Here is a 14,937-nt window from a genome sequence, read left to right on the forward strand (position 1 = left end):
CTCCAATGCATTAGTGGATCACCTCAGCAGAGTTTTTCAACCACACAAATGTCTCTACAAAAGTCAACAACCGACAAAGCATTCAGTCGATGGGGATTTCCAGCAATCAACCTATTTGAGTTGAAGCACAACAGAATACGGGAAAGTTTATCTCCTTTTTTCAAGCAAGCTCAGATAGCTCAGGTCACTTTTCTGTTCAGTTGGAATGCAGATCTCATGTATACTACTCTACCAATTCCATTGATAGCCAAAATGGTAAAAAAGGGTTCAAAGACCGGGCCATCTGATCTTCATAGTTCCAGTATGGCTGAGACAAGTTTGGTTCACATATCTAATATAGCCATACAGCAGTCCTCCAATCTCCTTCAAGTCAGATCCAGCCTTATTGGCTCAAGAACAGGGCAGTCTATTTTATCCAAATCTTCCCTCCTTCAGCTTGACATCTTGGATATTAAGCACTCACTGATCACCAAATTATCCTTACCCAAGGAGGTCAAAGACATAATAGTGTTTGCTAGAAAACCATCAACTAGAAGAGCCTATGGCTTTAAATCAAAAAAGTTCTTCATCTGATGTCAAGATCCATACCTTGGATTTGTTCACAAGCAAACCCAAAGAATTACTGAGCTATTTGTTCTCTCTCTCTTCCTGCTTCAGGACTTAGCATATCTCAACACTATAGAAGCTTACCAATTTCAAATTGACAGTAAGCCTATCCCCACTCATCCATTAGTTTCAAGGTTTATGAAAGACTTTTGGCATATTAAATCCTCAGTTCCATGGGACCTAAACGTGGTTCTGGTACAATTGATGAAACCTGCCATTTGAACCGTTAAGAGACAGCTTCTTTCAAGTTTATAACATGGAAGATTATATTCCTTGAAGCAGTAACTTCAGCCAAAAGAATCAGTAAGCTTCAGGCTTTAGTTCATTATCCACCTTATATGCAGTTCTTCCAAACAGGGTAGTACTCTGCACCAACCTAAAGTTTCTGCCAAAAATGGTTTCAGCGTTCCACCTTAATCAAGCTACTGTGTTACCTATGTTCTTCCTGAGGCCACATGCACAGGAAGGTGAGAAAGCCCTTCTCACCCTAGAGTAGGGATGTGAATCGTTTTTTGACGATTTAAAACAATCGTCAGATATATTTTAAATCATCAAAAATCGTTAAGAGTCGCGATACAATAGAAATTCCCCCGATTTATCGTCAAAAATCGTAAATCGGGGGGGAAAACCGGCACACCAAAAAAGCCCCTAAACCCACCCCGACCCTATAAAACGAATCCCTTACCTTCCCCCACCCTCCCAACCCCCCCCCCCCCAAAGCTTTTTACGAGTACCTGGTGGTCCAATGGGGGCGCGGGGACCAATCTCCCGCTCTCGGTCCATCAGCGCCATTTTGGCTGCCACTCAAAAATGGCGCCAATGGCCCGATAAAAAAAAAACCACCCGACCCTTTAAAAATGACCCCTTAGCTTCCCCCACCCTCCCAATCCCCCCAAAACATTTTAAAATTACCTGGTGGTCTAGTGGTGGTCCCGGGAGCAATCTCCCGTTCTCAGGCCGTTGGCTGCCACTCATAAAGATGGCGCCGATGGCCCTTTGCCCTTACCATATGACAGGGTATCCGTGCCATTGGCCGGCCCCTGTCACATGGTAGGAGCACTGGCTGGCCGGTGCCATCTTTAAAGATGGCCGCCACCATCGTAAAGATGGCCGCCACCGTATTTAAAGATGGCCGCCGCCGTCGTAAAGATGGCCGCCGCCATCTTTAAAGATCGCGCCGGCCATCCAGTGCTCCTAAATATGGTTTTAAATGGCGTGATATATGCAATTTATACCCTCTTTTTCCAATTTTCCCAATATGTTCTTTTATGGATAACCTAGAGCAGTGGTTCTCAACCCTGTCCTGGGGACCCCACCAGCCAGTCGGGTTTTCATGATATCCACAATGAATATGCATGAAATTTGCATGCTATGGAGGCAGTGTATGCAAATTTTCTCTAATGCATATTCATTGTGGATATCATGAAAACCCGACTGGCTGGTGGGGTCCCCAGGACAGGGTTGAGAACCACTGACCTAGAGTCAATCTGCATCCCCAGGTCTCAAACTACTCTAGACTATGTAATTTCTGATCTGTCAAATGAGAAGACTGGCAGATTTTCATTTAAATTTCTCCTAGTTAATATCAAAATTTCCAACTTGTTGACATTAAGTGCTAAACAATTATGAAATAGCCACATTTTAATTGCTGTAAATAAATAGATAATTCTTTTAGACCTGATGACACAGAATCTTTTATTGGAAAACAAAAGTGAATGTCATTGGCAAAAATGTTTAATTCCAGTCCCAAACCACCTAATAGCTTACATAGCAGGGCAAAGTAAACACAGTGAATGATACACAGTGATTTAACTGAATAATAAATCTTACACTATGTTATTTATTAGGGATGTGCCTTTGTTTGCGAAGAAATAGGAAATATAGACGATATTTCCTATTTTGTCATGGTTCAGGGATTCCCGAAAATGATAGGAAAACCCCACAAAATTTCGTGTGGTTTTCTTATCGTTTTTTGGGGGGGGAGGGGAGAAAGGGCACATAAAAAAAAACCCCAAACCCAAACCCACCCCAACTGTTCAGATTTAATTAATTACAAATCTCCTACCCTCTCGACCCCCCCCCAAAAACTTGCCTAAAGTCCCTGGTGGTCCAGCAGGGGTCCCAGGAATGCCACTAATCAAAATGGCGCTGATGGCCCTTTGCCCTTACCATGTGACGGGGCTATCGGTGCCATTGGCCGGCCCCTGTCACAACATAGGAGCAATGGATGGCCTGTGCCATTTTTTAAGAAGGTGCCAGCTGTCCATTGCACACCTCTATTATTCATCACTGTGAATTTTTCTTGTTTTGAACTGCACTGGTATCCAAACTAAATCTTATCAAATGTTTTGTTCTATCTTTTTGCAGATGAAAACATAGATCTGCCAGCAATGCCGAATGAATCTGATGCCTAGTACCCAAAACAAAAGAAATATTTCTCATCAGAAAACACAGATCCAAGCACTACAAGTTACTTAATAACAAGGCTATGCTGATTTGTGCAAGCACTGATTTGTAATGTGGGTAGCCAGGACTAACTCTTCTCCCTGCACCCACCCTCTCACACTTCTCAATAATAATACACACACCTCAATTGGGGATCAAACAGGCCGCAGCTTTATTGAACAATAAATCAGGTGCCTGAGCTCGAGTAAACTTATATATACATAGGCCTCATCATGCACCCACCACCCACCAGCAAGGTGCACATGTCCAGGCCCGTCAGCCTTATAACAATAACATTTGCCATATTCACCCACAACCCCCGCCACCACCCAGCAAGGAGTCGTGAAAATAAGCACATGCCACCAGCCAGCAAGGAGCGTCACGCAGGACAACTGCACCCAATTGTCCTGCCTGCAGTTCGGACCTGACACCTGTCAGGTCATCATACCATACAAGACCATGCTGAATCCTGATTGGCTTGGGCAACCCGCCACAGGCACAGGATGCCCCATCCTGTGACCCCTCCAAAGATGCAGCCCAGATCCCTAACACAATAATTCATCCAAGGCTTCCTGAAATGCATTTAAAAACAAATCCAGCCCAATAAAAGATAGTTGCACCCCGTCATTCCGAAAAAGCCCTTCTTCCGTGACCCACGCCCATTCGTGACGAATATGACTCCCCCCAAGCAGCGATAACCAAGAGCCAATTTGCTTATTGGCTTTGGCGTGACAACGATGCCATATCTGCCAATTCATTTCAGCAGGCCTCAGAATAATGTCGGACAAACAAATTACCGCCATGGGCAGGAAAATCGAAATAGACATCAGGTCCTTCCACACCATGCCGATAAATTTGCGTCCGGACACTGAACCCCAGTCATTCCCACCCAGATGAATAATCACCACATGAGGATAGCCGAAGCGCACAATACCGCACTGAAGGCAGGGAATCAATTCATCCCAGCATATGCCTCGGCACCTCAAATAATGAACAGTCACATTTAACCGGGAAAGGTCCAGGTGCACTCCATATGGACGTTCCTGTGCATGTCTGAAAGCCCATACAACGTAGGAGTGTTCCACAATCCAGACTTGCCAAGCATGACTAACAGGACCTGCAAAGAGAACAGGACTAGAATCTGCTCTTTATCATTGTTGACCCGGGCATAAGTACCCTTTAAAAGCACCCGACTTCCAGCACCCGATCTGCTAAATTACTCTGCTCGGCAAACCAGTGCAAGCAGCGGAATTGGCTGCTCCAGTGCAGAAGGAATGGGTCCCAAAACGGGATACATCCAACCCAAGAGCGCTTAAGCCCAACTTCAGCACCGCCTCAAATTGAAACTTGGTAAGCGAACGAGAATCCTAATGAACCAGAAACCTGTCCCTTCCCACTGGTCGTAGCATGACAAAAACTGTGCAATTCGCTATGGGGCATGTTCTACATCCTGGGATAGCTTGCAAGACAACCGACGCACCCCTCCCCTGTTGGTTGGGGGTTAAATAAAACAATAGCATCTGCAGTCACAGTAACAAAGCAGGTAAGAAGCCCAGAAGACTCCCAACCTTTAGTGGCCCTGGCCACCAACTCGCTGACCCAAAAGCCCCGAAAAAGGTGAACTCAAAAGCCATGCAAAACAGATGACACTCATAAACAGAGCTATAAATGCTAGTACATCCCACAGCCTCATCCCACAGCCTCATTAGTATGTTGTGTGTGATAGGCAACCTCCCCACCGAAACTCATGCTCCCTCCCTGGACCAACCCAGCAATAAGTGACGAATCAAAAAACGACTGCATGGGAAACCCCAAACATGCACCCACATGAAAAACGAGAAACCCGTTAACTGTCTACCAACTGCTACTCTGGATCCCCCGTCCGCCTTGACCTCGATATAACATATGATAAAATCGGAGACTGAAACCCCTCGCCAACCTCCCTTTACAAGAAAGGACACCACCTGATCAGCTCCTTGCACGTAAGCTAATCACATAGATGGAGCTAATGACACAATTCCATACTACGCAATATAAACTCACAGAGCAACTCAGAAACGAACAAACATATTGCAGCTCTTTTGTTAATGATCTCCATGACTCCCAAATTGTCACACCAGAAAATCACTTTTTTATTTCATAGTTGCTCTCCCCACAATCTGACTGTCACTACAATAGGAAATAAGGAACATGATATTCTTGGTGATTCCAGACTGATGCCACTCCTCTGGTCATGAAGCTGCGTACCATGCACCCTGACAATAAGCATCAAGACCCATAGATCCGGCCACATCAGTGAACAGCACCAAATCAACATTGGTTACAGCAATGTACCATAGGGGTGTGCATTCGTTTGCGACGTATTGGCAATCTGCAACATATATGCCATATTCGTTGTAATTGTGGGGGTCACGAAATGTATTGTGAACCCCCATGAATACAACATATCACTAATGAATAAACCCCCACCCTCGTGACCCCCCCCCCCCCCAAGACTTGCCAAAAGTCCCTGGTGGTCCAACGGGGGTCCTGGAGCGATCTCCTGCACTCGGGCCGTCGGCTGCCAGTATTCAAAATGGCGCCGATAGCTTTTGCCCTTACTATGTCACAGGGGCTACCAGTGCCATTGGTCGGCCCCTGTCACATAGTAAGGGCAAAGGTACTCTGAAACATTTTAATATTGCAAAGAAATTTAGGGGAAACAGGTTGGCTCGGAGCGTGGCAGGTTAGCATGAGGCCATCTTGCTCCTACCATGTGACAGGGGCCAACAATGGCACCGGTAGCCCCTGTGACATAATAAGGCAAAGGCTATTGGTGCCATTTTGAATACCGGCAGCTGACAGCCTGAGTGCAGGAGATCGCTCCAGGAACCCCGCTGGACCACCAGGGTCTTTTGGCAAGTCTTGGGGGAGTCAGGAGGGTGGGGATTGTAGTTAATTAAATTTAAAGGGTTGGGATGGGGGGTTTTTTTGGGAAACAAATACATATGTAACTAATGAATGGATCAGGGTCCCCCAAGAATGGATGCAACGGATTTGGTTCCCAACGAATATTGAATGGGACGAATCCGTCCCTGCTGCACATCCCTAGTGTACCATTAAAGTGGGACAAGAATCGATGCCAAATGAAAAGGTCGGCCCGAATCCCCCGATTCATCCAGATGTGATGAAAACTTTTCCTAACTCCGGACATCGAAGATGACAATCGACACAAAAATGCTCTACCTGTAGGAATAACCCTACAAGCAAAATTCAAACTGCCCACCAAAGACTGAACCTGCTGTAAAGTCACCTTCTTTGCACTAAGCGCCTGTAACACCAGTCTTTTTAGCTCTCATACCTTATATGCAGGTAGTCTCAACATCCTTGCTATGGAATCCAGTTCAATACCGAGGAAAACAAGGCACGTCACAGGGCTAACCGTTTTATCTTCCACGATCAGGATGCCAAAAGAACCTGCTACCTCATGGAAACAAATCAAAAGATCCGAATAAACACTCGAACCTGCATTACCGACAAATAAGAAATCATCCAAATAGTGCACTACATTAAAGGAACCAGATTCCTGCTCGATCACCCAAAGCTTAAAAATACGCACAAGCAATAGAGCAACCCATTGGGAGACACTTATCTGTGAAATAACTACCCTGAAAATGAAAACCCATCAACTGAATACTCTTGGAATGAATTGGTAACAGTCTGAATGCTGATTTGATATCCACCTTGGCCATCAAGGCCCTCGGACCGCACTGCTGAACTAAGCATACAGCTGAGCTGAAAGAAGCGTACCAGGCTGAGAAGCAAGTAATTCCAAGATGGCCACATGCTAACCTGCCACGCTCCAAGCCAACCTGTTTCCCCTAAACTTCTTTGCAATATTAAAATTTTTCGGAGTATCTGCTACATGGGAAAGGAAGGGCTAGAGCATTTCCCGAAGCCTCGGAGGGTTCATTTTCAGGCCTGATGGACCAATATGTCGTTCGGAGCCAGGAGCTCTCGCAGGGCTCCAATAGTCATCCTTGGAGGGCAGCAGATTGATGTTCCATCACTGCCAGTCCCAGACCTAGAATCATCTTTCTCGCCAGAGCCACATCAGGCTCCTCCTCAACCTGTCCCCCTCCCCCCTTTGCAGGAGAGGCTGACGTGAGCAGCCTGCTCCTGTCGCATGGAGATGAACAAGATCAACCGGCAGTGGCAGTGTTGGTAGGGGCCAGTATAGAGGAGCATGTAGAAGGAGCAGTCTGCCGAATCAAGATGGGAGTCCTTGTCAAACATACCACTGGGCAAGTTACAGCGTCACTGGGCAAGTTACAGCGTCACTGGGCAAGTTACAGCGTCTGTTCCGGAGGTAATAACAGTTTCTTTAATAAAACCTCCCAATATAACTTTAGATATAATTTGGGAAGCAATTGCAAATCTCTCAAACCAAGTCTCGCAATTTGTTTCTCAGGAAAAGACAAATTATGTATGAGCCTGTATTTACCCAGGTCCTTTTTAGGGAGAACTGCTAAGGGTGACAATACTAGGTCCACAAATTGAGACTCATGAAAAGGACCCACAATACAACCCAAACCAATTTCAATCTCCAATTTTTTTTATAACTACTTCAGGCATGCTATGGACTGAGGAGCAATTACCTTTGCCGCCAACCTCCGTGGGCCCCATCAAAAGAATAACAAAACCCTCAGAAAATCCATGCAATAAAAATAAGGCCCTTTCAGAGTCTGGGTATTGAAGCAACCAAGGCTGGAGCCCCTCTATACGCACTGGTGAAGGGACAAAGCCCAAATCATTATTTTGGAGCACCTTTCTGTGCTCCAACAGTAACGGCTCTGCCACCAGAAACCCCATCCCCAGTCCACTTGCTACATTTGGAAACTGGGTGTCCCGCTCCATAGGTGGAGCAAATGCGCTGAAACTTACTATCCGGGAAATTGCACTTCAATCTGTTGAATCGCCAACAGACATCCAACAGTCCTGCTCCCGCACGACTCACTCCTCTTATGCTGGAACCATGAAAGGAACGCCTACTCGACCCTATAGCTAATCCCATTGCACTACTCGCAGAGGAAGGAATTTTTGCAGTCATCTGCGTAAGCCACAAGCCCACATCCCGCGTACCCCAGGACATGAATTTGTTTTCTTCCATACGGTCATGTAAACGCTCGTCATAGTTTAACCATGACCAACCTTCATATTCCTTACTCGCTGCCAAAATGGCATCAGCGTAAGCGAGCATTGGATCATACTGAGCACTATCATGATGCCCTATCATGCTTGCTAGTTGAAGAAAGGCTCAGATCCAATTCAAGACATTCCAAGCAACTTTTTTCTGCATGCCCGGGAAATGCTCAATTCTTCTCTTCTTTAATTCCTTTCTCCATCCTCTCCACCCTTCTAATAACCAAAATATATCTATGTACTTCCTCTGCTGGATTTTTTTTCAAAGGGCACACAGCACATCCTCCCACAATTCAGAAAATGTCACTAACACCGGCGCACCTCTGTCTGGACCTTTCTCCCCACTGTCTCACCACTCGAGGAAGAACTGAAAACTGACGAAGAAGAGGAGGACGACGATGAATCAGACGAACTAGAATGGCTACGCTTAAGCCTACGCTTAAGCCTACGCTTGGCCTTAACAGCAGTCTTTGCTGTCCTGTCCTCGCCGGCTCCCACCCCTAGAACAGCCATCCCAGATCTCCCTACACCCCCATCAACCGTCACACTTTCGGGCAATGGGGTAGCAGAACTAACCGGAACGGGCTTACCAAGATTTGAAGCCTTCGCTACTCCTTCTCCTGATGTGTGATCCACTTTTCTGGCAATACACACAGCAGCCGAGCGAGGATTGCTATGCCACTCTTCATCTCGAGAAGTACCAGGACCTTTTGCTGGGATCTGCGCTCCTGGAATCTGCGAAGACAAAGGCACAGCCACAGCAGTGCTCGTGCAACCCAACTCAGATGGAGTCCGCTCTCCCGTCGGGCCCCAACCAGGAACAGTAACCGGAGATCTCCAGGGTCCTGGAGCTGAAGATCCAAAGGGGAAGCCTCCCTCGCACCCTGCAGGCCAGTAGCCTGAAGGGCCATCCCAACTACTGCCCATCAGGGAGGACAGCCGGGCCGAAAGTCCAGCTCCCGCCCATGGCGCTGACGCGGACCAAGGCGCTTGAGGGCCCTCAACCGAATCCCCAGTCACAGAAGGGGCGTCCCATAAAAGGACCACCCAAACCCCATTCACTTGGAAATCCTGCACAGGGTAAGCTAGGCCAGCCCTCCCAAGGTCTCTCAGGACCACCTATGCTTGCACTGGGGCCAGCAGCGCCCCTGCCGCATCCCCTGGCACCTGCTACGGCTCACTAGCAGCCATTGCCTGAGAGACACCGCTCAATGCTGTGCCCGGCATCACTCCGGCCAAACTACCCACCATGGAACTGCGCCCACCGCAACCCATCTGGAGCCCAGTCCAACACTGGAACCAGAAAACAGGCCCGGGAGAGGCATGTCAGCTCTCCCGTGCAAAGCTGCTGAAGAATCAGCACCTTCCCACGTGGACAGTGCAGAGACCTGGGCAGCTGCTAGCAACCCTCCCTCAGCAGCAGGAACAGTGCGGGAGGGGCCGAGGCCGAACACGCATCAGAAGGGGTAGGCCTTCCTGTGTCAGGAACTTCCTTCGGACCTCGACCACGCACGTGCATTCTTCAGGACTGAAGGGCTTGCCTTCCCCGGGCAGGGACCGACATCATCGCTCCCACGCCCCCGCCCGCTCTGACCCCGACGGTGCCAGACCGTGCGACGCTTCCCCCCACCGCCCACACCACTGTACCACGATCCAGCGGCAATGGCTCGCCTGGGGCTCCATAATTCCACCTCCACCACAGCCACCTCCTCAGACTCCATCTCAAGGTAAATGTAGAGGCTTTGGAGAGCAAAGGCAGCTGAGTGGAGCCAACCCTTACTCCCCCAGCAAGCCCCTCGATTAATTCCTCCCCTCTGGGCAGTCCAGGATTGAGGGAACCAATAGGTTCCCGTCTCTCTCCCCTGAGATTTGACTTCAAACCTCGCCATGCCTGCCAGCCAATAGGCTGGCACACTGGGCACTAAAACCCCTCCTTTAGAACCCAGCAGCCCACCCTTCCCTTCTTGGGTGCCGGCACGAATTGTGCCTGGCACCCATATTACTCCGGGCACCCCGATATCCTATCAGGGTGCCCTTCTCTTTTTGTTATTTTTTTTTTAACCTGCTAAGAGCTCAAACTTGAAGTGCTCTGTAATGGGGGGGGGGGGGGGTTACTATGGATACTGACATTCGTGGCTCGTCAGAGCTTTTCACTGGCTTTAATGTTGCCATTTCCTTCTGCAACCACAGTGGCAGTATTTCGAGTGCTGCCAAATGGCTTTGTATTTTTTTCAGAAAATTAGAGAGCATACTCAACCCACATGTGGTAAAAATCAATAACAAAAGAGAGTGGAATACATTATCTAAAACGTCTCAAAAGCAATCATAAAAACATCAATCACTTTCCAAAGTGTGCAATAGTAATCAGAAAATCCAGACAAGTAAGCTCAGCTGAAACACATCTTGCATTGCTCATAAGTGTCAATTCTTTACACTTCCATGTACAAAATGTTATTTCTTTAATTAAAAATGAATGAGCAAAGCCCAACCCCAACAGTGGCCAATGTTTTGGCTATGCCTTCATCAGGGGGATATGAAACAACATTTTAAAAAATCATGTTTAACTTAGTGCTATCTCTGCGGCAGGCCGAGCAGGTTACAGAAAGGAAGCTAAGTAGTGATGGTGCCTCATGGATTTATTCACACTTCGATTGCAGGAGAAAAAGGCTTCAGTTGACTGTCAGTGGGGATGTACTTTGTATGTACACATGATGTCAACCATCTCATTCCTTTGGCTTCTGAGCATGACCCGTTGGACTCTCTTCATGTCAGATACCACAGTGTTTTTGAGTTTTTGATTACTTTTGGACACTTTGTTGGATATTTCTTGACTTTTTTAGATAGCTTTTGAGACTTTTGAGATAATGAATGTCACTCTTCTTTGTTACTGATTCATATTTTCAGAACAGGTTGATCCTGGTTTAATTCAGTCAGCAGGCACTTTGTAGTTTCAATTTCCCTATTGACTTAAACATAGTAACAAAAGCCAAAGAACAGCCAGCCCACTCCCACAGTACTTAAACATGTCTTTTGATAAAAAAAAATAGGGCAAGAAAACAGACCTTTTGTCATGCAAAAGTCCCTGCCTAACATAATATTTCATGTTTACCTGTCGTGTGCCCTAGTAGATATGGCCACCTGCGTCACAGTCTCTGGTAGTGAAGCCTTACTTACTGGAGACCCCTCCACAAAAATGCACCTTATCTGGTCTATGCATATTCTGCAGTGATGAGATCATTTGAATTAACTATCCCATTGACAGTGGATATTATTCCATAAAAGCTGAAGCTCCGTTCCCATTCCGGAGGCATAGAGGCGGGGGCTGGCCTGGACAGCACCATTAGGAACCGCGCGCTCATGGTCGCGTGTATCTTTTAAAATCTACCTGTAAATTTTTAATGCCTTGCATGCTAAAATTTTATGGCACTAGTACTTAGGTCCCTAAACAAATTAATGTTGTATCCAGCATACCCACTTCCGAATCAACCACAAGACAGACAAAATGTTGTCATAATATATTGGTCACCTAATATTAATTATTCAAACAAATGTTCTTACATGTTATAATATTTTGTATTTTGTACAGCAATTGTAAAGGTGTAAATATAACAAAAAAACAAAACCCACATGGACCAATCCCATAATGAAGTCATAATGCAGGAGACTCAGATTTGAGTGCTTAAATTTCACACAATAACGTAAATGTATATTTGGACATTTGTATAGATATTTACCCTGCTGCCTTACTTTGTTACTTTTGTCTTTTCCAGGGATAGGATATAGCTATTTTTTTATGCCAGTCCTGATGTCTAAATTTTCATTTCAGTGAATGGTTGTATTTGTAGCACTGTAGTGCTACAAATACAACCATTTGTATTGTATTTGTAGCACTGTAGTGCTGGCAGTCAGCCCTGCCAGCACTACAGTGCATTGAAGGGAGATGTCAAAAAGCTAGGTCTGATTAAAAGACCTGTGAAACTGACAAATATCACATCCTTGTTTTTCTGGTGAAGTGATTCCTATGGGGTTTAATTGTGTGGTCTAGGACCCACTGGTAGGTTAAGACCCAGAGTTTGGGACCAGAACCTTTCAAATAAGAATGTCTGTGAAAAACCAAGAGCTTCTAACAAGTAATCGTTAGCACTAGTCTGGAATTGCTTCAGGTATCACTGGCCTAGTCTCCAAAGTTTACCTGGGGATTGAAGTCTAGGACTTTTTTGGAATTGCTATACAGACTGTGAAGACAAATTAGCAACTGGAAGTCCAATTTATTAATCTCAATAAAAATCACATTAATTCAAGACAGTATTAGAAGTACTGAAGAATATAATGACTGTATAGCCAATGCATATGTCAAAAACATAAACAGCAAAATAGAGAACAGATCAAACAAAACAACATGGCAAATGTTCCTAGATGTCGACAATCACAAGACAAACTGAACATAAGTGGCATGCTGGGATCCTTGCAAGCTGGATGCTGGAAAATGTCACTGGATCTATGTCTGCATTCGGCAGCTCACTGGAGTCCCATTATCCTTCACTATTAACTTTATGTAGTCTGTGTTTACTTTAACTCACAGTCAGTCAATGAAGCAACGAAAAGATAGAAAAAAAAGATTTAATTTTTCTGTTGTAGTTTCTGTTGTTTTGTGTATAATATTTGAAAATGCAGCACACTAAAAACAAAAAAACAAAACAAAATAAATACTGAAATGACAGAGCACATGAAATTAAAAAGAAACAAATTGAAAATGTATAATTTTTTGCATGCATACCATTAGTGTATACCAGAATATTAGGTGAGAAAATCTTTAACTCCAGTAATTTCTCTCTTGAAGTCTGACTTTTGTTGCTGTTTATTTTAGTCTTGCTTTTGTATTTTTGCAATTCTGATGGATTAAGGAATGCTATAAAATGTTAAACAAAATACAACTAAAAAAGACCAATGTCTATTAATCACTGTTAATTGTCTCTGTGAAGGTTGTTGAGGGCTTGATCAAATGTTACTATGCTGTTACTCTCTTCCTATTTAGAACTATCTTTCAACCTAAACAAAAACTAAAATGATCAAGCTTTTTGAATAGTGACTTGATCTGCCATAACATGGGCAGCCTTGACCAAATGCCTATTGTACCTGAATGTAATTTGCTTTGAAGTGCCGAAAAGCGGAATATAAATAAAAATAAATTAATAAATACATGAACATGCTCACCCCCTCCCCCCATCTCCCCTTCCCCAGCTGGTGCCAGTCATCAGAGCTATTTTGTGTTGAAACTCCTTCCCATATTCCCCAGAATCCACCTAGTTCAGGGGTGCATAAATTGGGGGTCATAGACGATCCTGAAGAGGGGCATGCCAGCTAGCTGATCAAAGAAGAAACACATAGCTGTGCTGTCTAGTTTTAATGCCACATTACAAGCTCAAGAGGGAGAGAGCACAGTGATATCTTTGTTCATATGCCATGGCTCAGCCACATGCCCTTCGACAGGCCCAGGAAAGGAGCTGCTTCCACTGCGGCAGTCTGGACATGGAAGGAGCCACTGCAGTATTCAACAACCCAGGAAGAACTGCCACCATTACACTCCAGCTTAGGGGGGAATTCCTGCTGCCACCAGGCCCCTACCCAAGGAAGGAGAATGCATGTTAAGGTATGGCACCCACTCACCCTGATCAAGGCCTCCTGGACAGATGGGGAAACTGACATGGTGAATCTCTATTGGACCCCTGCCCATTGTGGCCATTAAAAATATGGGAACCAATTTTCAAAGAGTTTAAGCTCCTAATTTTTGGAGTTAGGCTCCTTAAGTGGTACTTTTGAAATTAGGAGCCTAAATTTAGGCTCCTAGTTTCATTAGACTCCTAGATTTAGGGGCCTAAAAAGTGGGTGGCTATGGGAGGGGAGAAGACAGGAAAACAGGAGCTTAGCACTAATTTTCAGAACTAGGCACCTAATTTAGGCCTAGATTTATCGTTTTGCTATAAATTTTGTGAAAATAGTGCCCGTGATAAAAAGGGGCGTGGTTAGGGTAATTTTCCTGGAACCATATCACAAAGGTATTTTACCGCAACATGAGTTAAATTTATTGCGCCTGCATTATTTTCACATTGCAAGCTGAGATTTGGGCTGAGAGAGAGAGAGAGGCTCACATATAAGTTTACTAGTAACTCAGGATGAGGTTTTGGTGGTGGACTAGGTTTTGGGGAGCAGTTCTACATGCACAGTTAGAGGTACGAACAGCACAGTTGCCATCAGTAAAGATTTTATGTATTTGGAGTGATGAAAGGTATAAAAGATGAGATTTGTACAATGTACTCTCTACTAGGTCTGTCTTCCTAAAGCTACTATGTTTGGGATGAGTTTATTTGTAGTGGGATACTAGGTGCTTCAGGATGCTCGGTGCAGACAACAACAACAACCACAGCAACAGGCAAGGGAAGTTCAAAATCCCTCCTAGGGAAGTCCCTCCACTGAAGCCAGAGCCACTGGCCCCATAGGGAGTGCATTAGGGCCCAACAGAGATACAGGGAGTGCATCTTTCCTCCAAGAACCACATTGCTGGGCATGCCAGAAGAATACGTAGTTAGCAGCTCTCAGGCTATCCTGAAATGATATGAAGAAATCAAAGAGGATCTGGATCTGGTCATGGAAAGGTCCCACGCTATACTGGGCTTCACCTAACTCTTGTCTACCCTGCATTTCATG

The 14,937-nt window shown here is 45.4% G+C and overlaps 1 protein-coding gene across 3 annotated transcripts in view; it reads left to right on the top strand.

Moving 5' to 3' along the window:
* The window catches only part of LOC115090827, a 124,624-nt gene extending 119,119 nt beyond the window's left edge, over positions 1–5,505 (top strand). For all 3 annotated transcript variants that reach the window (XM_029600377.1, XM_029600379.1, XM_029600378.1), the window contains one exon: positions 2,974–5,505. In XM_029600377.1, the coding sequence (XP_029456237.1) occupies positions 2,974–3,020 (47 nt within the window). In that variant the 3' untranslated portion in view covers positions 3,021–5,505. The remainder of the gene's footprint in view (positions 1–2,973) is intronic.
* Positions 5,506–14,937: the final 9,432 nt, after the last annotated feature.

The sequence above is a fragment of the Rhinatrema bivittatum genome, chromosome 4 (assembly GCF_901001135.1).
Source record: "Rhinatrema bivittatum chromosome 4, aRhiBiv1.1, whole genome shotgun sequence".
Lineage (NCBI taxonomy): Eukaryota > Metazoa > Chordata > Amphibia > Gymnophiona > Rhinatrematidae > Rhinatrema > Rhinatrema bivittatum.